The sequence below is a fragment of the Lissotriton vulgaris genome, chromosome 3_2 (genome assembly GCF_964263255.1).
Source record: "Lissotriton vulgaris chromosome 3_2, aLisVul1.2, whole genome shotgun sequence".
In the NCBI taxonomy this organism is placed as follows: domain Eukaryota; kingdom Metazoa; phylum Chordata; class Amphibia; order Caudata; family Salamandridae; genus Lissotriton; species Lissotriton vulgaris.
In genome coordinates, this window is record NC_141690.1 from 119,527,273 (window position 1) to 119,548,727 (window position 21,455).

The 21,455-nt window shown below is 45.6% G+C and overlaps 1 protein-coding gene across 1 annotated transcript in view; it reads left to right on the top strand.

Moving 5' to 3' along the window:
• BOD1L1 (biorientation of chromosomes in cell division 1 like 1) overlaps positions 1-21,455 on the top strand; it is a 449,046-nt gene that overhangs the window by 183,768 nt on the left and 243,823 nt on the right. Inside the window, exon 10 of the mRNA XM_086964081.1 lies at positions 1,400-7,832. Within this exon, the coding sequence (XP_086820207.1) occupies positions 1,400-7,832 (6,433 nt within the window). The remainder of the gene's footprint in view (positions 1-1,399; positions 7,833-21,455) is intronic.

The following is a 21,455-nucleotide window of genomic DNA, read 5'->3' on the forward strand; positions in this document are numbered from 1 at the left end:
TGGAGTTGGGATTGGAGAGGATTATATCGAGCGATAATTGTTTCAAGCTGAATCGAGTTGGGATTGGAGAGGATTAGATCGAGGGTCGAGCCTAAATTGTGCGTTGGACTGTCACAGAATTGAGTCAGGTTGAGGTCAATTAGGAAGTTTTTGAGACTGTTGACCGCCTGGTCATTCAGGTCATTCCAGTGAAGATTTACTTCACCAAGAAAGATCTGGGGGCAGTTGAGTCCCTGGTTGGACAAGATGGTTTCCATAGTTTATTCGATCAGAGGGAGCTTGTCTCCAGGAGGGTGATAAAATATGTGCAGGTTGCATAAGGGTCTATGTTTGCTGATGATGTCTATGCACAGATATTCACAGGATGAGACAGTTGCAGAAGGGGACTGCTTTGCTGAGAGACTGTTGTGGTAAATATAGGCTATGCCTCCTCCTGTTCTCTTAACTTGATCAAGTCTGATAATGTTGTGGCTCGGAGAAACTAGGATGTCAAGGGTAGGACCTGAGGAATTGCTAAGCCAAGTTTCAGTGAGGATTTGGAGGCCTAGTTTCTGATCTAGGATGAGATCAGAAAGGTCCTTGGCATGTTTCACAGCTAATCTACAGTTAAGCAGCATGCATTTCAGGTGTGATTTGTGGTCAGTGAGAGAAGGCTGTGTAATGGCTGTGTATACTTGACTGAACTAACTGTATTGGTTGTGTAAATGTAAAGCATAGTCATGCAGGCAATGAGGTTATGAATGAGATTATGAATGTCAGTGTCATAATCTGAATCAGGTGGTATATTTCCCTCCTTTGGCTATCACCTGAACTTGTAAATTGGACGTCCTAATTTTATGCTGTAGAGGCCATGACGCCTAACTCATTTTGTTTACCATTTGCATTTTATGGTACCTTCTAGGCGGTAAAACGCATCTCTTCTGACTTTACAGTTAATAGGTACCATGTTGTGATGTGAGCCTCCCAAACAACTTCAGCTAATCTAATTGCGATTCTATTGATCTTGGGCTGAAGATGAGAGAATATTACTGAATGTTGTACTAACTGTTATTTTTAAGCAGCAGATTTGCGTACTGACTTAGAGCTCTAGATCATGCTTACTGAATTAAAGTCTGCTTTTGAAATGCTTGTTTTATGAATGTTTTACATGTTTCAAATGGTTCAGCTAAACCTGCCTTTTCAGATCAGCGAACAATATAGTAGGAATAAGGGATGGTAGGCTTAATAAATGTTGCATGTCACCAGGCTTATGTGTTTAAAAATTATATATTTGCAAGAGATAGTCAGTCAGAAAACGTCTGAAGCCTCATTTTTATATTTTCAATAAAAAGTGTTTATGGAAGAGCTTGATAACATTTTCCTCACTTATGTTTCTTCTCCTGTTTTTGTTGAGTTTTAGACTTTTGAAAAGCTTTCATCAACCTCAAAAGATCCAAAGCATGTCAGAAGTGAAAATAGCCACTTAAAATCTAGCAGAAGGTCCGCTGAGCCTCTACATACGACAGATGAGAAAAAAGATGAAACAAAAATAGAACGCGAACAAAAGAGAAAGACCTCTTTACTGGAAGGAATTGCTGACGAAAGTGAAACACGAGATGTGAAAAAGCGTGTTGACAGACTTGAATCAAATAATGAAGAACATCCTAAAAAGAAAATTAGTTCCAAAACCGAAAAACTGAAAAAGGATGGCAATCATGTAGACTCACATAATTCTCGGAACGCACCTAAAAAAGATACGAAATCTAGTAGAGAGAAAGTAGATCGAGAGCGAAGTCTTTCAGATGATAAATCCTCATCTAGACATAGGCACAAAACAGATAGTGTGCAAAAGGCAGTGGAAGACCTAGACAACCGTCCCTCTGAGCGAGGATTAAAAGGAGAGGAGAAACAGAGCAAATCTTCATCTGATGATAAGACTGACAGAAAAAGTAAGCATAAGACTGAAAAGAAGCCTTTGGCATATAGTAAAGAAGGAAGAACAGATGATAGCATGCGCAGAGAAAGCAGAAAAGAGAGAAGTCTTTCAACAGAAAAGCCAAGGTCAGAACACAAGTCACGAAGATCCACTAGTGATTCTAAAATACACAAGAATTCTCAAGGACGATTAAAAGAAAGTGCTATTGCCTCACAAAAGAAACCTGAAGCACATTTAGAAGAGAAGTGTGATTTGGACTCTGCTAATTCAGACAGCAACACAAAGCATGAAGAAAATCTCCATAGGGATAGACGAAGATCAAAGAGTTCTTCAGAAGAGAAGTCTTTGTTAAAAAGCAAGTCAAAGAGTTCAATTAAACTTTCTAAATCAAATGACACTGAATCACATGAAGTCGCTCAAAACCCAGCAAAAGACACAAGTTTGCTAGGAGGTGACACCAGTAAGAATACTGAAGATAGTGTTTTGAAAGAGAGTATTGTTTCTAAGCTACAAAGAATAGCATATTCAGGAATTAGTCCTGAGAAGGAAGCTTGTCATAAGATAAAACACCAGTCTGGCGATAAAGCCAGCGAACGGTATAAGAGTGACCTCAAGGATGTGGGCCTTGTTAAACAAGACAAAAAATTATCTACTGAATGCAATAAAAGTAGAAGTTTAAAGCAGTGCAGTAGGGAATTAAGAAAGGAAGATAGCAGTAAATTACAAGAAAAACCATTGGAAGGAAGCCCTGACAAATTACAAGGAGGAAGCATGGCTTTACCTAAGAAAGCAAATAAGAAAAAAACTATAGAAACACCACAGACACTTACTCTAGCTCCAGTGGATGGAAATGTATTAACCCATAAAAAGCTTGTGGGAAATTGTGAGGATTATTCCTGTTCTGAACAAGAGTCTGAAGTAATGGAAACTGATTCTGAAGAAGTTCCTAGAAATGTTTCTAAAAGCAGTGAAACGCTGCTAACAGATAGTGTCTTAAGGAAAGGTGAAACTATCCTGCATGTTTCAGCAGACCAGCCCGGAGACCAAGATGAATTGAAAGCAGCAAAAGCTATTCTCACTTTAGAATCTCCGGTTCTGTCTAGTAATAGTTCTAAAAAGCTGTATAATTCTACCAAAAATGTTGATTCTAAAGACTTCGAGGCAAATGATTGTTCTGAGGAAAATGTTATGAAGCAAGGGTTTAATCAAATGACTGAACAATATGTAAAAAGTAATGCATTTCGAAATGATGAAAACATGCATGTACAAAGATGCCCTGTAGCACAACAGTCCGAGGAAAAATCTAGTTTAAATAAAGGGCCTACTTCTTCTGTAATTAGCTCCTCAACAAGTTCATCAGTTGCAAAGAGTCCAACAGATGAGGAAAGAAATTGTAAACCTTTACCTGGCAATGATTTAGCTGGAAATTCTCACCTTGAAAAGAATAGGATTAGTTGTTTAACTCGTGGTTTGTTGGAGAATACTCAATTTGCAAAGGAGACTGGTGAAGAGACATGTGAAAAGGAAATCTTTGAAGGAATGCATGAAGCGGAAAATAGCGATAAAGCTTTGATTGGCCTGGATACAGGAAATGGAGAAACTGTGAAATTATCTAATGTAGAGAAAGTAGCTCATGATATAAAGGCTGCTGTAACAGAGCTTATATTGAGTACAAACACATCTGGACCTGAGCATTCTAGAGTGGAAGTGGGTGCAGAGAGAGATGAAACTGTTGTTGAAAATAAGGATACAAAACCAAATACTTACTCTGAAATGATAGGTAAAACTGACTCTAAAACAGGTCATAACGTGGGGGCTACAGTTACCCTGGAATCAGTAATGGAAAGTGGCACATCTGTTGATGTGGGTACCACTACAGAGTTGAATACTTTGGTGACTGTTCATTGTTCAGAAATTCTGAAAAGAGACCTTTTGACTGGTAGCTTTGCAGACGGGAGTGGCATAAGTGTCAATGAAGCAAATACAGAAACCAGTCCATGTCAAAATAATACAGAGAAGGATGAAAATGGTATTGTTGACAGTAGGACAAAAGAAAATATTGGCTTCAATACACAAAAGGATACAGGAAAATGGAAACACTCATGTACTGAAAGCAGGGAAGCCAAAGTTCCTGGGATACGCACAAGTCCAGAAAACAAAGTTGAGAGCAGTGTCTTTGACATAAATGCAGATAATGTTTTTGGGACCACGAGGCACCCTGCAAAAGATGATGAGGCAACATCGTCATCCACTGTAATGGACAATAGTATAGGCAGAACGAAAGAAACATCTATGACAAGGGTAGAAAAAGAATGCGAAAATGCTGCTAGCTCTTCAGGCACTGTCACAGGAAAAACCACAAAGGACAGATCTTTTAGTTCTAGGACAGCCACAGAGAAAGATACTGAGAACGCTGCAACCTCTTCAACTACATTAGCAAACATAAGTGTATGTAAAAGTAAAGATTTTGTGATTTCAGATAAGGATGGTGAAGCTGCTTCATCGTCTTCTAATACTGTGATGAGTACCAGTAATCGTAATAACAAAGATGTAGAAAGTGAAGTAGCCATAATGTCATCAGAATATGATGCAGAGGATTCAGCAACTTCTTCAGGGTCCTTAGTTGGCACCAGTACTTGGGAAATAAAAGTTGTCAAACAGTGTTTACAAAATGATGGTGAAGAAGCGGCATCATCTTCAGAATCCATTATGAACGCTAATACAGAAGAAAGAGCTGCATCCTCTTCAGAAACTGTAGTGGAAAGACATGCTGAACAAAGAGCAGCTACATCTACAGGAGCTGTGATGGGGCGAAATAAAAGAGAGAGAGCGGCATCCTCTTCAGAATTTACAGTGGTCCGAATCACAGATGAGAGAACTGCATCTTCATCAGAAAACATGGTGGAAAGAACCACAGAAGAGCGAGCTGCTTCTTCTTCAGAAACCATGGTAGATAGAAATACAGAAGAGACAACATCATCTTCTTCAGAAATGATGGTGGACAGAAACACCGATGAAGAGCTAGCTGCATCCTCTTCAGAAAATGTAATGCATGAACACACAGGAGAGAATGCTGCATCCTCTTCTGTAACTACAGAAGACACACATACAGAAGATCGTAGAGCATCCTCTTCAGAAATCACAGTGAATAGACACACAGAAGATCGAGATGCATCATCTTCAGAAACTGTGGTGAACAGAAATGTAGAAGAGCGAACTGCATCCTCTTCAGGAACCATGAATGACAGGAATGCAGAAGAGACAACCACGTCCTCTTCAGAAACCCCTGAGAATAGAAACACCAGCGAACCAGCTGCTTCCTCTTCAGAAAATGTAGGGGATAGAAATGGAGAAGCGCGAGCTGCATCCTCTTCTGGAACCACAGAGGATAAAAATACAGAAGAGAGAAGTGCATCGTCTTCGGATACCACGGTTGATAGAAATACAGAGGAGCGTGCTGCATCGTCTTCAGAAACCTTGGTTAAACGAAATACAAAAGATAGATCGGCATCCTCTACAGTATCCATTATGGATGGCTGTGCAGAAGAGCGTACAGCTTCCTCATCGGGTACCATGATGGACGGAAACACAGAAGAGAGAACAGCTTCTTCTTCTGGCACAGTGATGGACAGAAGCTCAGATGATAGAGCAGCATCCTCTTCAGGAGCCATATCATATGAATTAACCGAAGAGACAGCCGCATCTTCTTCAGGAACCACTATGGATGGTAACGCAGAAGACAGAGCTGCATCTTCTTCTGAAACAATCATGGCTGGCAGTGCAGGTGAGAGAACAGCAAGCTCTACACGTACCTTGATGGACAGAATCACAGAAAAGAGAGCAGAAGTAGGTATGATGTGCACTCAAAAAAATAGAGAAGATGCAACAAGTTCCTCAAGCACATCGAGAGATAATGTTGAAACTGAGATTGACACACCCACAGCAATGCACAGGGTCGTATATGCAGAAGATAATGAAAACAGTTTTGGTGAGGGGGACCTGGGTAATTCTAGTTGTGTTGCTCTTAGAGACGGCGCCAGTGTTTCTTCTGCCACAAATGTAAAAGAAAGGGATTCAGGTCTTCCCAGTACACATCCTAATATAACTGAAAATGATGATGCACTGAAGATGACCATAAATAAAGAAGGAAGAAAAACTTTACCAGATACACTGCAAACTGAGACAATTTTAAACCGTGACCATGTAGAAGACAAAGAAGATGCTGTAAGTAGTGCTGGCTCAGAAGAGAAACATTTGAGTTTCACACTGGGAGTCAGACAAGACTTTGAGAATACAGTTACAGCGCTAGGTGAAACAGAAGGGGATCGCACTGTCACTAGTGCGGGTACAATTGTAAGCATACCATCCTTGGCATTTGAAAATTCAGGAGAATCTGAGAACAATGTTTCCTGTGCAAATCTTGAGAAAGATGGTGACGGCGTAAGTTGTGCAAATGGTATATATCCAGTAGAAGCTACTGTTTTTGAGGCAGCAAAAAAAGAGAATGGGGCCATTGTAACTGCTGATAACTTACCAGAAAGTGATTGTGACGCTGCCTTCAATGATACATGTGTTGAAAGAGATGAAGCTGATGCTATGACTAGCGGTATTGTACACCATCTGGGACAGATAGGAGTACTAAAATGTGGTTCAGAAGAAGGTGAAAGTGCAGTAACAAGCACAGGAATAACAGTCGAAGAACAAAGTGGTGGAGTTGCAGCCTGTACCGAAATTGAAAATATAGACTTTATGATTGATTCAGGTGTGGAAGAAAAGGATGATTGTACTTTGAATATGAAAGATATTAAAGAAGGTAATTTTAGTGAGGATGACGAGAGTGCTATAACTAGCACTGGCACAAAAGAAGATGAAGAAGGTGAAGGTATTGTCACTAGTACAGGGAATGGCAATGAGGATTCATCATCTTGTACTGGAACAGAAGAGAATGTTCAGAGTGTTGTTCCAGATATTGCAAGAATGGAAGATCCAGTGCTTAGCACAGGCTTAGATCAGAATAAAGATGAGGGTGTGGTGACTGTCACAAGTGTCTGTGAACAGCAATCTTTACATACGATGACCAGTGTCACTGCTGAAATGGAGGTTCATTTGAGCTGTGCAAGTGCTAACAATGTAATTGAGGATGCTGTGTCAAGTGAAGACACTGAAAAATTTTATATAAATTCACTGCCAACTTCAGCTTCTACAAATAACCAGTGCATAATATCAAAGGACAGGGAGAACATCCATGAGAGTTCCTTGACCACAGTACCAGTAGAAGATGAGGAAAGTATAATTGCTGTTGCATGCAATCAGGAAAATGCAGAAAGTTCCTCAACTGTCAGATTGTCAGCAATTGTAGAAGCCACACAGCTGCCTTCAGAGACTGAAAGCTGTGAAGACCCCTCTTGTTCTGCAAGCATAGGAGAAGGCAAAAGTAAATATGTAATAGCAAACAGCACAGTGCTCAATGTGCCTGTGGAACCTGAGGTCTCTGCTATTTCTACAGAATTGAAGGATGAGGTCCAACAGTCACAGTGCCATAGAAAAGAGGCTGAGTGCATCATAACTGCAAAGAATAACAAAGAATTTGATAACTGTTTAATAAAGACAGTTGTTCATTCTAAGCTTGTTGAAGACAATATGCTTGGAAACATTGCTAGTACTGAAGCCACCTCTCAAAATAAATCTTTGCTTGTTGGGGAGACATTGATGCAAGAATGTGTTGGAAGTCTGTCAAGTGACAATACTAGTCTTCTAGCTAAACTTGCATCGGAACGAAATGAGGAGCAGACCTCTAACTCTTCACATTCCATTGTTGAACAAGATGATTCTTCTGTTAGAAACAGAACAGTTGATGACCACAAACAGAAAATCAAAATTGAAACCTGTGATCTAGAACAGAAGATAAGCAAATCAGGTAAGATTATACGTTTTACAATTAAACAATGTGAAGTTTGCATCCAAATGTTTCAGTGACAAAATGTAAATGATGTTAACCTCCAAATGCAAATCTAATCGTGAGATGTAGATAAAGGATAATAGGGGTGTCTAAAGGATAATTGAATATAGCACATGCAATATGTTGTAACTCCGAAGTGAGAGATCAATGACACATCAGCTTGAGGAAAAGTGAGAGACAGTTTAAGTTTCACCTGGATGTTAACCATTTCGATGTCAAAGGAGCTTCGACCATGTAGTTGGCTCCCAGCAGTCAGCACAATCATGACTGCCTGTAGGTTGCACTGTCACAGTCACACTGATTATCGTTTTTGCAGGCTGTTGATGGTGCAGGCATAGGAAGCTCGGTCAGGAAACTTGTGAGGAGGCTGGGAGACCCATTCCTAGACTTTGATTGGCTCAGATTACACTCCATTGATTCAGTGGACTCTTCTATAATGTGCCATGCACAAAGGTGCAGCAGCTGGCTTCTCCTTATGCAGTTAACTTCCTGCAGGGTCAGGCGTTCCATCCCCTCTCTCAGTGGGACAGGCAAACTCCCAGGCACACCAACAGCTCTTCCATCTTAAATGTACAGACTTCCCCTAACCTCTGGGGGACTGGTGGTCATGAACACCAGTCCTAGATCTCAGTAGTTTTTTCAGTAGTCTGTGAAGGACTCATTTCCTTCGTCTGCAAGGAAATCATATGGGATAGTTTGGCTGCAACTCTTACAATCCTTTCCTAGGTGGTATGGTGATCCCACTGTTAGTTTTCTGCAACCAGTGTGAAGCAGTTCCCTGAAGCAGCTCCCTTTCTTATGAACCCTTACCGTCTGTGGAACAGGTATAGTATTTGTTGAAGGTGATGACTTTGACATAAGGTAGTGACTAAGCTCTCTACAAACTGAATTAAATGCACTTTGAAGTGTGAAGACTGTTTTACTACAGCGAGAGACAAAGGGACATGTCCTGCAAAGAAGATTCCATTGGCACAACAAAAAAGAGCCCTCCTCTCACCTGCACATCTCTACCATCAACCAAATGAGCATTTCTCAGAAATGAATTATCAATGGATACTTACTAATACATTTCACTGATGCATTTCTCAAAAAACCTGGTTCTCTTCCAGGGGATACTCATCAATAGTCATAAGCACTGAATAATCCACGCCCACGTGCGGGATCCCAGAGCATATATAAAAATACATGTGTATGTTTAGACAAAACAAGTACAGAGTACATCCAAAACATACATATATACATGTATACTTGCATAAATATGCAGCATAATGTACGTCCAATAGGCTAATATGCCAAAATGACATGGGTTTTTGAGAAAGAGAAAATAGTCTCCAATATAAACACTGCAACAAAGAACATACACTGTAATAGTGTTCCAACACAGTCCTTTATTTTCAGAAAAAAGGCAAGTAATAGCAGATAATTAGCTCATAGGCTGCATAGAAGAAAAAACTTTACTGTAACAAAATTACTGCCACCCTGCCTTTAAGGATTCCAAGGACCTGGACACCATGCCTCTAAGACCTCCAGAAGCTCCCCTGCTCCCATTATGCACCACAGGTGACAGTCCAGTTGTTTTTTCCGGCTCATTCTGTGAGGATCGTGGAGCTTGAGCTTGTTTGTACTTTTGGCTATTTCTAGTCAGAAATTGTTTTTTTCTCCCTACATTTGACATTTTTGACTGCTGGTAGCTGTTCTCAGTGATTTTCTGACTAACTAACAATTTGTTGCTGTCAGAAATGTCAGCTTTCTTTAATAAATGTCCTTCCTGTGGGAAGAAGATGGCACAATCGGACCCACACTCCGTGTGCATCGTGTGTTTACCAACTTCACACATTACTTAGAAATGCTATTACAGCCTGCATTTCTCCAAGAGAACTCTCTGTGACAGAGAAAAGATAAAACTTCATGCCTTGCTCGAGAGAGGAAAGGGTCATTCCAAAAGTGGCCTTAATAGCACTCCTGCTCTCAAAGAGCCCTCCTCTTAAGAAGAAAGCAGAAAACGGCGCCTATCTACTTCCCCAGCGTAAAAAAAGAAGCATATCCCTGAATGTTCGCCGTCGAGAAAGCAGGCAAGGCACTCGTCACTGTCGAGGGACAGATTGTCGCAAGAGCCTCCATCACCGAGAAGTAAGTAGACTTTGAGGCATGCTACTTCGGGCTCGAATTATGCTGGTCACGAGAGACCTAAGGCTCGGTCGACGGCGAAGCACCTGTCGACGTCAAGGCATCTTTCGTTGTCTAGATCTACGAGCGGCTAAACCCTGCCACGAGCCAATAGTCTGACAGCATCAAAATCTCCATTGCCGTCGAGTCATTTGTCGTCGAAGAAGTCCGCTTCAAAGAAAGACCATAGACGGTCGACGTCTAAGACGCACTCCCCGTCCCGAGGACGGTCGATGTCGAACGGGCCGACGTCGAGGACCTCTTCGCATAGGCAAGAGTCCTCAAGCATCTCGCAACAGGGGCGGCCGACGTCATATGCAGCACAATTGGTGGTGTTGGCAAGAAAACGTTTGACGTCAAGAGACAAAGAACCTGCGAAAGCTGCAGAAGTGCCAGAAAGACCCAGATCAATGTTGAGGATACATGCTTGCCGTCAATGGAAGCCTCTTCAATCCCTGGCATTAATATCATCCAGGTTACAACGGAGGGATCTCCACCAGTTCATCCACGAGACAAATTCCTTCAAAATGACCTCTTGTTTCAGGAGGAGGTGAACAGTCTTCTGCTGAAAAATGCCATGGAAACTGTTCCAGTTAAACATCGAGGACTAGGTATATATTCCTGTTATTTTCTGGTACAGAAAAGCGGTCTCACCAGAGAATACTGACCAATACTCGACCTGAGGCTATTGAGCAAATTCATCCACAAAAATACATTTCGGATGTTAGCTCTGCACCAGATCTTCCCTCATCCACTTCAGGGGGACTGGATGTGTGCTATAGACCTGCAGGACACCTACTTTCATGTTCCGGTGTTCAAGAAAAATCGAAAGTTTCTGCGATTTCAAGTGGCCCACAAGCATTTCCAATTCAGGGTTCTCCTGTTCTGGCTCAAATCAGCCCCCATACTTTTTCGAAATGCATGGCAGTGGTGGCAGCTTTTCTTGGCAAACTAAGGATTTTCATTTACCCTTATCTGGACGACTGGCTCCTGAAGAGCTCGTCACCCTCTCTGTTCAGGGACATCTATCATTCTGTCTCCAGCTACTGGGCAAATTGGGCCTACAGGTCAACTTCAAAAAATGGATCTTCAATCCGACCCATAAGATCCTCTACCTGGGTGATTATTGGATACCGTAAAAGCAAGCGTGTGTCCTTCGGAGGAGAAGTGATCCTCAATCAGAGAGAAATGTTGCAATCTTCGCATCTCTCAACATCCCACAGCCAGACAGGTTTCATTGCTTCTGCGTTCAATGGCGTTGTGCATCTTCATCGTACCTAATGCCAGATTGAACATGCGTCCTCTACAGCAATCTCTGGAGGACCAGTGGATGCAGACATCTGGTCACTGGGAAGACTGTGGTGCATGAAGCATTCCCACCTCCTGAAAGGAGTTCTATTTCACCAGGTCTCTCCTGCTCAGAAACTCATCATGGATGCTTCCCTTGAGGGCCGGGGGGCTCTTATGGGTCCTCTCCAAATGTAAGGCCTTTGGTCAGAGGCAGAGCGAGGATATCACATCAACCTGTTGGAGCTGAGAGCCGTGCATCTAGCTCTCAAATCACGGTTCCCTTCTCTCCAGTCCAGCTCCCTGTTGGTTCAAACAGACAACACCACGACAATGTATTATTTGAACAAACAGGGGGGCACCAGGTTGAGACCTTTCTCTCTGGATGCGCAGACCATCTGGAAATAGTTTCTCGCAAGAAATCTAAGTATAGTGGCCATTCATCTTCTACGAACTCTAAACGTCCAAGCAGATGCCCTAAGCCGGGATTTCGTCGAAGCACACGACTGGGTGCTCAACAACAAGGTCACGCAGGACATCATCCTGCAATGGAGAGTGCCAGACATAGATCTGTTTGCAGACGCTCCAAACGCTAAATGCCCCGTCTTCCACCAACCAAGTTCACAGGGTAATGCCCTTTTGATAAAAAAGTTCTCAGACATTGCTATAAGGTTTTCCACCAATTCCCTTGATTTCTGCAGTGATCAACAAATTCTACAGGACCAGCACCAGAATGACCCTGATAGCTCCAGAATGGCCTTGTCAGTGGTGTTACCCGGACCTTCAGCTTTCAGAGGTTCCACACAGGACGTTACCATGCAGCCCAGACTTGCTGACCAAGCACGAGGGGAAGGTGTTACATCCCAGTCTCTTATCCCTGAGATTGACGGCATGGTTCCTGAAGTCCTTCAGTATGGACATTTAGACTTACCTTTGGAGTGTATGAACATTCTCAAGGAAGCCAAGAGACCTTTCACAAGGATATTGTACGCTTTCAAGTAAAAGCGATTTTACTTGTGGTGCATGAGCAATGGTCATGATCCAGTTCGGGGGCAAGAGCAGGTGATCTTGCCAAATGTGCTACATTTGGCCAAATCTGGCCTGCAGTTCTCTTCCATAAAAAACATTTACCAGCCATCAATGCTTACAGAAAGTCTCCTATGCAGGGTTCCTTTTTCCAAATTCCTGTAGTTAAAGATTATCTTGAGGGGATAAAGAAGGTTTACCCACCGATTAGGTCTCCATCTCCACCTCAGGAGCTTAACATAGTTCTGCCTAAATTGATGGGTGCTCCTTTTGAGCCTATTCACAAGGCTTCTTTCTCCACAGCACTTGTCATGGAAAGCTGCTTTCCTAGTCGCCATCACCTCTGCACGCAGGGTAAGTGAGATCCAAGTTTTGTGTTGTAAAGAACCTCACAATGTTTTTCATGCAAACAGAGTGGTGTTAAGAACCCATAAGAGTTTCCTGCCTAACGCCCTTGGGCTAAGTTGGCGTATTATACATTTTATATTCATTCCTTCATAAGGTGGTTTTGGATTTCCATATCAATCGGGTCATCACTCTACCCACATTTTTTCCCAATCCCTCAACTCCTCCTGAGAGGTTCCTTCATTCTTTAGACCTTAAGAGGGTTCTGAAGTTTTCTACCTGGACAAAACCAAGGGCTTGAAAAATCAGATCGACTGTTTATAAACTATGGTTCCATCAATACTGGTTATGTTGCTTCCGAAAGATCTATCTCTAGGTGGATTGTGTCTTGTATAGTTTTCTGTTTCCAACTGGCCAACAAAGCCCTTCCGGGAAAACCTAAGGCCCATTCTATCAGAGGAAAAGCCACTACCACAGCTCTCCTCAGGAATGTGCCTATTTGAGAAATTTGTAAAGCAGCCATGTGGCGATCAGTACACACTTTCACTCGCCCATACTGTTTAGACTCTGACACGCAAGTGGATGCTCGGTTTGGGTAAGCCGTTTTAAGAAATCTGTTTGGATGATTTCATCCGTAAAAATGTTATATTTGATGTACTTATACTGCTCCTCGTCCGCAGGGAAGTGCGTATGGGTTTGCTAGTCTATTCAGTGCTTATGACTATTGATGAGTATCCCCTGGAAGAGAAGGATATGTTACTTACCTGTAATCCTAGTTCTCTTCCATAGGTATACTCATTAAAGTCATAAGCAACCTTCCCTCCTCCCCGGAAACAACCTTCTCTCCTCCCCGGACGAGTATTGACAGTATAGTATTGTTTTTTGTTTTTTCTGCCATGATTCCTCTATGTTTGTACACTGTAAAAAAGAACTCACCTGTTACATCATCGGAGCAAGAGGCTCCTGGAGGTCTTAAAGGCACGGGTCCAGGTCATTAGAATCCTTAAAGGCAGGGTGCCAGTAATTTTGTTACTTTGAAGTTTTTTCTTCTATGCAGCCTATGAGTTAATTACCTGCTATTACTTCCAGTTTTTCTGAAAATAAAGGGCTGTGTTGGAACACTATTACAGTGTATGTTCTCTGTTCCAGTGTTTATATTGGAGACTATTTTCTCTTTCTAAAAAACGCATGTTATTTTGGCATATTAGCCTATTGGAAGTTCATTATGCTGCATATTTATGTAATTATACATGTATATATGTATGTTTTGGAAGCAATCCGTACTTGTTTTGTCTGAACATACACATATGTTCGAGGCATGTGGGCTGCTAAATTCATATCTGTGCATAGATCGCCGCCTAGTGTTGGGTCCGGATGATTGCACATTGTTGTCCTGGAAGAGTCTTCGAAGTATCACAACATAGGTGGCTCCTCCCCTGGACTACAGTGCGCATGGGCATCGACTCCATCCTCAGATTCTTTTTTTCCGCCATTGGGTTCGGATGTCTTTAATTCCCTCTTGTCGGAATCGATAGAAAACTTTCTTGAGACCAAAAGGTCTTTAGTCTATACGTCGGTATTGTCTTGCGTTCGGCATTACTTCTTCTAGCTCGGTTCCGAGCCGGATTATCTACTCCCGTGTGCTCTCGGAGCGGAAGGCCCAGTCGACGCTCCTGACCTATCGACCGTCCATCATGGACCGAAGTCCATTCAAGAGATGTCCGGTCTGTAACTCGAAGTACCCCCACATCGACGTCCACCCGGTGTGCAACAAGTGTCTGTCGCCGGACCACGATGAGGACAAGTGTATGGCTTGTTCACGCTTCAGGTCCAAGAAGACGCTTAAGCTTCGACGAGCTGCTCGCAGGAGGCCCAGCAATCTGCTCCGGCGCCTGTGGACATCTTTGATGCAGGGGATGTCGAGGACGAATCTATCCAGGACATTTCTGAATCAAACCCTGCGTTGGACGTCGACGATGACTACGACGCAGATGCTGAGATGTTCCAGAGCGAAGAAGTCGTCGAAGAGGTAGGGGACGACGACGGGGCCCTCGGGGCCATGGAGGATAGCTCGGATGAGGAGCTTCCTCAAACTGACTCTGGGGCCGTGCCGATTTATGAGGCCCAGGTCGAGGGATCGCCTTTGGGCCTTACCCAAGATCTCGCTATGGGTTCCACGGCCCCGCCTTCGGGCTCGGCCACAGACATTGTTGCCGAGCCACTCTCTGGCAAAACGAACCCGAAAGAGAAACCTACGGTCTCGACGCAAGATTCTGCGTAGGTGCCAGCCTCAAAACCGAAAGTGTGCATCTCTTTGGTCGGCTCCAAGGCCCCGGAGGCTTCGGCGCCAAAGGTGGCTGTCGAGCCAAAGGCTCAAGTCAAGGGCGTCGAGACGAAGTCTGCCGCGCCGAAGACTACGGTGAAGGTGGTTGAGACGGGCGCGTTGGCTCCGAAGACGATCGACACCGGCAAAAGCCTCGGCGACCCGAAGAAGGCTGTCGGCGAGCCAAAGAAGACTCTCGGTGACCCGAGGAAGCGTCTCGATGACCCGAAGGTCCTCAGGCCCCCTCGTCCGCAGGACAAGGCCAAGGGCGCCGCGCCCCGAGGGTCGACTCCAAAAGTGGCCTCGCAGGATTCCATTGAACCGGCGCGCCCATCCGCCGCATTCACCAAGACGGTGACGGACTCACTGCAGCGCATCCGTGAAGGCACTGCGTCGGTCGATCCGAAGGATCCTCCGCCCACGAAACCTGTGGAGAAACCACTTAAGGCGTCCACACCGATCCACTTCACGTTGCCGCCTAAGACGGTGCCGAAGGCTTTCGCTCCTAAGGCGGTGGCCGGCGTGCCCAAAAAGGTCTCCTCGGCGCCGAAGGCGTCATCGGTGGTCCACGGCCCGCGACCTCGACGACCTTCGGGGGACGAGCGTCAGGAACACTTCATTGACGCCGAAACGGGCAGGCTTTCCCTCCTGAAGCGGAAAATCACCCCAGAGATGAGGATGAATACAGTTATCCTGTCTATACAGACCCTGAGGATACCAATGAACCCTGGGCAGCTGGTGGTGACCCTCAACTTTTTTCAGCTAAAACGTCCCCTACAGAAGACTCTACAGCTTTCAATGCCCTCATTGAGCGGGCAGCTAACAATCACAACGTCCAGCTACATGCTGACCATGTGGATATAGATTTCCTCTTCGACACCTTTTCAGTCTCAGAAAAGACTGTTAAGACTCTGCCTATGCTGAAAGGTGTTTTAAAGCATGCTGCTGAGATCTTTAAAGAACCTACCAGGGCAAGGGTAATAAACCCTAGGATTGACAAGAAATACAAGTCGGCGCCTACTGATCCTACCTACATCAAAGGACAGTTGCCTCTGGACTCCCTTGTCGTCTCGAATGCCCGGAAGAGGGCTAATTCTCAGACTACGGGTGATGCTCCTCCCCCAGACAAAGAATCCAAGGTCTTTGAGGCTTCGGGGAAGAGGGTAGCAGCACAGGCAGCCAACATCTGGAGCATTTCTAACACACAAGCGCTTCTGGCGCGCTATGACAGGGCACACTACGATACACTGGAGACCCTGTTGCAACACCTCCCTGATCAATACAAGGACGGGGCTGAGATGCTGATTCAGGAAGGGAAGCTAATCTCTAACGCTTCAATTAAGTGCGCTCTGGACGCAGCTGATACCGCTGCCAGAGCTATAAACACTAGTGTTATGCTTCGGCTACATGCCTGGCTGAGAATCTCTGGATTTAAGCCAGAAATCCAAACCACCATCCTGAACTAAACGGTTAACCCAGATCACCTGTTTGGCCCAGAGGTTGACACCACCCTCGAAAAGATAAAAAAGGACACTGAGACTGCAAAATCCATGGGTGCCTTACAGTCCCAGCAGTTTCGGGGTGGGTCTTTTCGTTTCTCCAGCGCTAGAGGCGTTTCCAGGGGCCAGCTCTCCCAGTCCATGCAATACTACAAGAGCAACACGCAGACCACTTACACCAACAAAAGTCGAGGTGGATATCGTGGCAACAGCGCCAAGGGCAGAGGACGTGGAAACAACAGCTCCAGATCCTCTGCCACCAGCAAACAGTGACGCCTTGTCACTGCCCCCGACCATACAACACCGGTCGAGGGGAGGCTCTAGCAGTTCCTGCCCATCTGGAAGTCCATCACCACGGACAGGTCGGTCAGAAAACTTATCCAATACGGTTATTGTCTGGAGTTAACATCCACTTCACCCAACATGCCCCCAAGACACCGTCCTATGTCGGTCGAGCACTTGCACTTATTGCAGCAGGAGGTCACCGTCATGCTGCAAAAAGGAGCAATAGAGCTCGTGCCACTGCAGGAGAGAGGCACAGGGGTATACTCCCTGTACTTCTTAATACCAAAAAAGGACGGGTCCCTCAGGCCCATCCTGGACCTCAGGCCACTCAACTACTACATCCTGTCGGACCACTTCCATATGCTGACCCTGCAGCAGGTGCTCCCGTCGCTCAGACAGGGGGATTTTCTCGCAACTTTAGACCTAAAGGATGCGTACTTTCACATTCCACTGCACCCTTCACACAGGAAATACCTCCGTTTCACCATACAAAACCAGCACTACCAGTTCAAGGTTTTGCCTTTCGGTCTCACCACGGCACTCAGGGTGTTCACAAAGTGCCTGGCGACAGTGGCGGAGCATCTCAGGAGATGGAACATCCACGTCTACCCTTATCTGGACGACTGGCTCATCCAAGCGAAGTCAGCCCAGCAGTGTGCCGCCCACATGTCCCACACCATTCACCTCCTGCACAATCTGGGATTCTCACTGAATTACCCAAAATCCCACCTCCAGCCCGCCCACGTACGGCAGTATCTGGGTGCGACCATAAACACTCTGGCGGCCACAGCACAGCCGAATTCAGTGAGGGTCAGCAGCATTCAATCGCTGATACAGAAATTCAGACCTCAACACTCGCTTCCAGCAAGAGTGTTCATGCAGTTGATAGGCATGATGGCCTCCTGCATTTCCATAGTCCCGCACGCGAGGCTACATATGCGTCCGCTTCAGGAGTGCTTAGCACGTCAGTGGACTCAGGCTCACGGGCAGCTCAAAGACCTAGTGTTGGTGAGCGGTCGGGCATACAACTCTCTGCATTGGTGGAATCCACAAAACCTTTGCAAGGGCCGACCGTTCCAAGAGCCTGTGCCACAGATCATCCTGACAACGGACGCCTCTCTCCAGGGATGGGGAGCTCATGTACTCCATTACACGGTGCAGGGACTATGGACGCACCAGCAACGGAAGATGCACATCAATGTTCTCGAACTGATGGCGATCTTCATGGCACTCAAAGCCTTCAAAGTACATCTGTGCAACAAGGTTGTGTTCATCCGGACGGACAACATGACAGCCATGTACTACATTCAAAACCAGGGAGGAACACACTCTCCGCAGCTGTCTCATCTGGCTCAGAGCATGTGGAAGTGGGCCATTCAGAGGAACATCTTCCTCATGGCAGAACACCTCCCGGGCAAAGACAATCAGATGGCGGACCTGCTCAGCAGGCACAGCCACCAAATGCACGAGTGGGAGATACATCCATCAGTACTCCAACCGTACTTCCAAAGGTGGAGTCATCCAGAGATAGACCTGTTCGCCACAAGGGAGAACACAAAATGCCAAAGCTTCGCCGCCAGGTTCCCACACCCACAGTCGCAGGGCAATGCGATATGGATGAACTGGTCAGACAAATTTGCGTACGCTTTTCCACCAGCACCTCTGATACCGCTGGTGGCACGCAAGCTCAGGCTGCACTCGATGACTCTCATCCTGGTTGCTCCAACGTGGGCTCGCCAACCATGGTACACCACGTTTTTAGAACTGTCCGTGATACTGCATCAGAGGCTACGTCTCACACCCAGCCTTCTGACGCAGAGCCATGGCGACATTTAGCATCGAGATCCGCAACAGCTCAACCTGCCAATCTGGCTCCTGAAGTCTTAGAGGTTGGCTATCTGCACTTGCCTTCTGACTGTGTGGACATCATTCGGGAGGCAAGGAAGCCCACCACCAGAGCATGCTATGCGGCAAAATGGAAGCGGTTTGTCATTTATTGTGCAGACCACAACATTAACCCGCTAGATGCGTCTATTCAGAATATCATCTGTTACCTTTTCCATCTGTACAAATGTAATCTGGCCTATGCTTCCCTTCGCATACATCGATCTGCGATGGCCGCTTATCTCCAGAACAGGCAGCACCTCTCACTCTTCAGAGTGCCTGCCATTAGGGCCTTTCTAGAAGGACTCAAACGAGTCATTCCTCCACGGACTCCACCAGCTCCGGAGTGGAACCTCAATGTGGTCCTCACCCGGCTGATGGGTCCTCCCTTTGAACCACTGCATTCCTGCGAGATTCAATTCTTGACGTGGAAAGTGGCTTTCCTCATAGGGATTACATCGCTACGGCGAGTTAGTGAACTGCAAGCCCTCACTATCCAAGAGCCATTTATTCAAATTCATTCTAACAGGGTGGTGCTTCGCACTAACCCTAAATTCCTTCCTAAAGTTGTGTCTCAATTCCATATCAACCAGACTATTGAATTGCCTGTTTTGTTCCAAAATCCTGAGTCATTGGCGGAGAGAATGCTCCACACCCTTGACGTCAAAAGGGCCCTGATGTATTACATCGATAGGATCAAGGATTTTCGGAAGACTAAGCAACTCTTTGTTGCCTTTGCACCACACCACAAAGGTAACCCTATTTCCAAGGCTGGTATTGCTAGGTGGATCGTTAAATGTATCCAGATCTGTTATCTGAAAGCCAAACGTACTCTCACCATTCCACCAAGGGCCCACTCCACCAGGAAGTTGGGGGCCTCTATGGCATTCCTTGGAAATATTCCTTTGGAAGACATATGTAGAGCAGCCACATGGTCTACCACACACACATTTACAAAGCATTATTGTGTTGATGTGCACTCCAAACAGCAGGCAGCTGTAGGGCACGCTGTTCTCAAAACACTTTTCCAAACTGCTGCAGCTGGCACGGGCGGCCGCCGTTATTGGAGGGACTGCTATGTATTCTATGCACAGATATGAATTCAGCAGCCCACATGCCTCGAACCGAATATGCTACTTACCAGTATGCATCTGTTCTTGGCATGTAGGGCTGCTGACATTCATATCGCCCGCCCTCCTCCCCGGCGCCCGTAGCAGCTGCAGAATTCACACATACTTCTAGCATGGTCATCATTCACTTGGTTTCACTCCATCTTGGCCACAATGGCTAAAAACAGTCTGAGGATGGAGTCGATGCCCATGCGCACTGTAGTCCAGGGGAGGAGCCACCTATCTCGTGATACTTCGAAGACTCTTCCAGGACAACAATGTGCAATCATCCGGACCTAACACTAGGCGGCGATCTATGCACAGATATGAATGTCAGCAGCCCTACATGCCAAGAACAGATGCATACTGGTAAGTAGCATATTCGATATGTATTTTCTATATATGCTCCAGGATCCCACACATGTGCAGGGATTTTTCAGTGCTTATGACTTTGATGAGTATACCCCTGGAAGAGAGCTAGGATTACAGGTAAGTAATGTATCCTTTCCATCCTCCCACACTTCAGATTGTAAGGCTTCAATGTTCTATTTGAAATGCGAGCAGAGGCTGTCACTGGCTTGTGCTGTTTTTGTTCTTTTTTACTAGGGTCAACCACAATGGATCCCACTGGTCCCTGCAACCACACACTCTCAATAACCATGAAGTCTTGCTATCGGTCACTATACTTAACACACACACGCCCACCACACCACACCACACCACACCACACAACCCCACACAACACCACACCACCCCACCCCACCCCAAAAGCAGTACTTTATTTCAGTGAGGCCTGTAGCTGTAACTTAAAAGTGAGCTTGATGGGCCCCTCTACATCCCATAACCTCACCATGGGTCGTATGCTCACTTATAGAGTGTAGACCTTGTGTGCACACAGGCGTTCGAGGCATTTGGGGTGCTGAATTCATATCTGTGCATAGATCGCCGTCTAGTGTTGGGTCCGGATGATCGCACATTGTTGTCCTGGAAGAGTCTTCGAAGTATCACGAGATAGGTGGCTCCTCCCCTGGACTACAGTGCGCATGGGCATCGACTCCATCCTCAGATTGTTTTTTTCCGCCATTGGGTGCGGATGCATATTGGTTCACTCAAGTCGAAATCGATAAAAAAGTTTCTTTAGGCCAAAAGGCCTTTAGTTTTTTCGTCGGTATTGTCTTGCAATCGGTGCCCAGTTCTGTTCCAGCTCAGTTCCCGAGCCGGATATTCAGAAGAGCCGCGTGCTTTTCGACGCTGAAGGCCCGGTCGACGCCAGAGGCCTTATCGACGAACCATCATGGAACGGAGCCCGTTCAAGAGATGTCCCGTGTGCAACACGAAATATCCCCACATCGACGTCCACCCGGTGTGCAACAAGTGCCTGTCTCCGGATCATGATGAAGCCAGCTGTATGGCTTGTTCCCGTTTTCGATCAAAGAAGACACTTCTGCATCGGCCCGCTGCGCGCAAGGAAGCCCAGCAGGCGGCACCTGAACCAGTGGACATCTTCGATGCCGGGGATGATGAAGGAGCAGAGCGGGAGGTTCGAGAAAACCTGTCGACTCCAGCTACGACGCTGATGTTGAGATGCTCGATGTGGAAGACGTCGTCGACGAGGTAGGAGACGACGATGGGGCCTTTAGGGCCATGGAAGATAGCT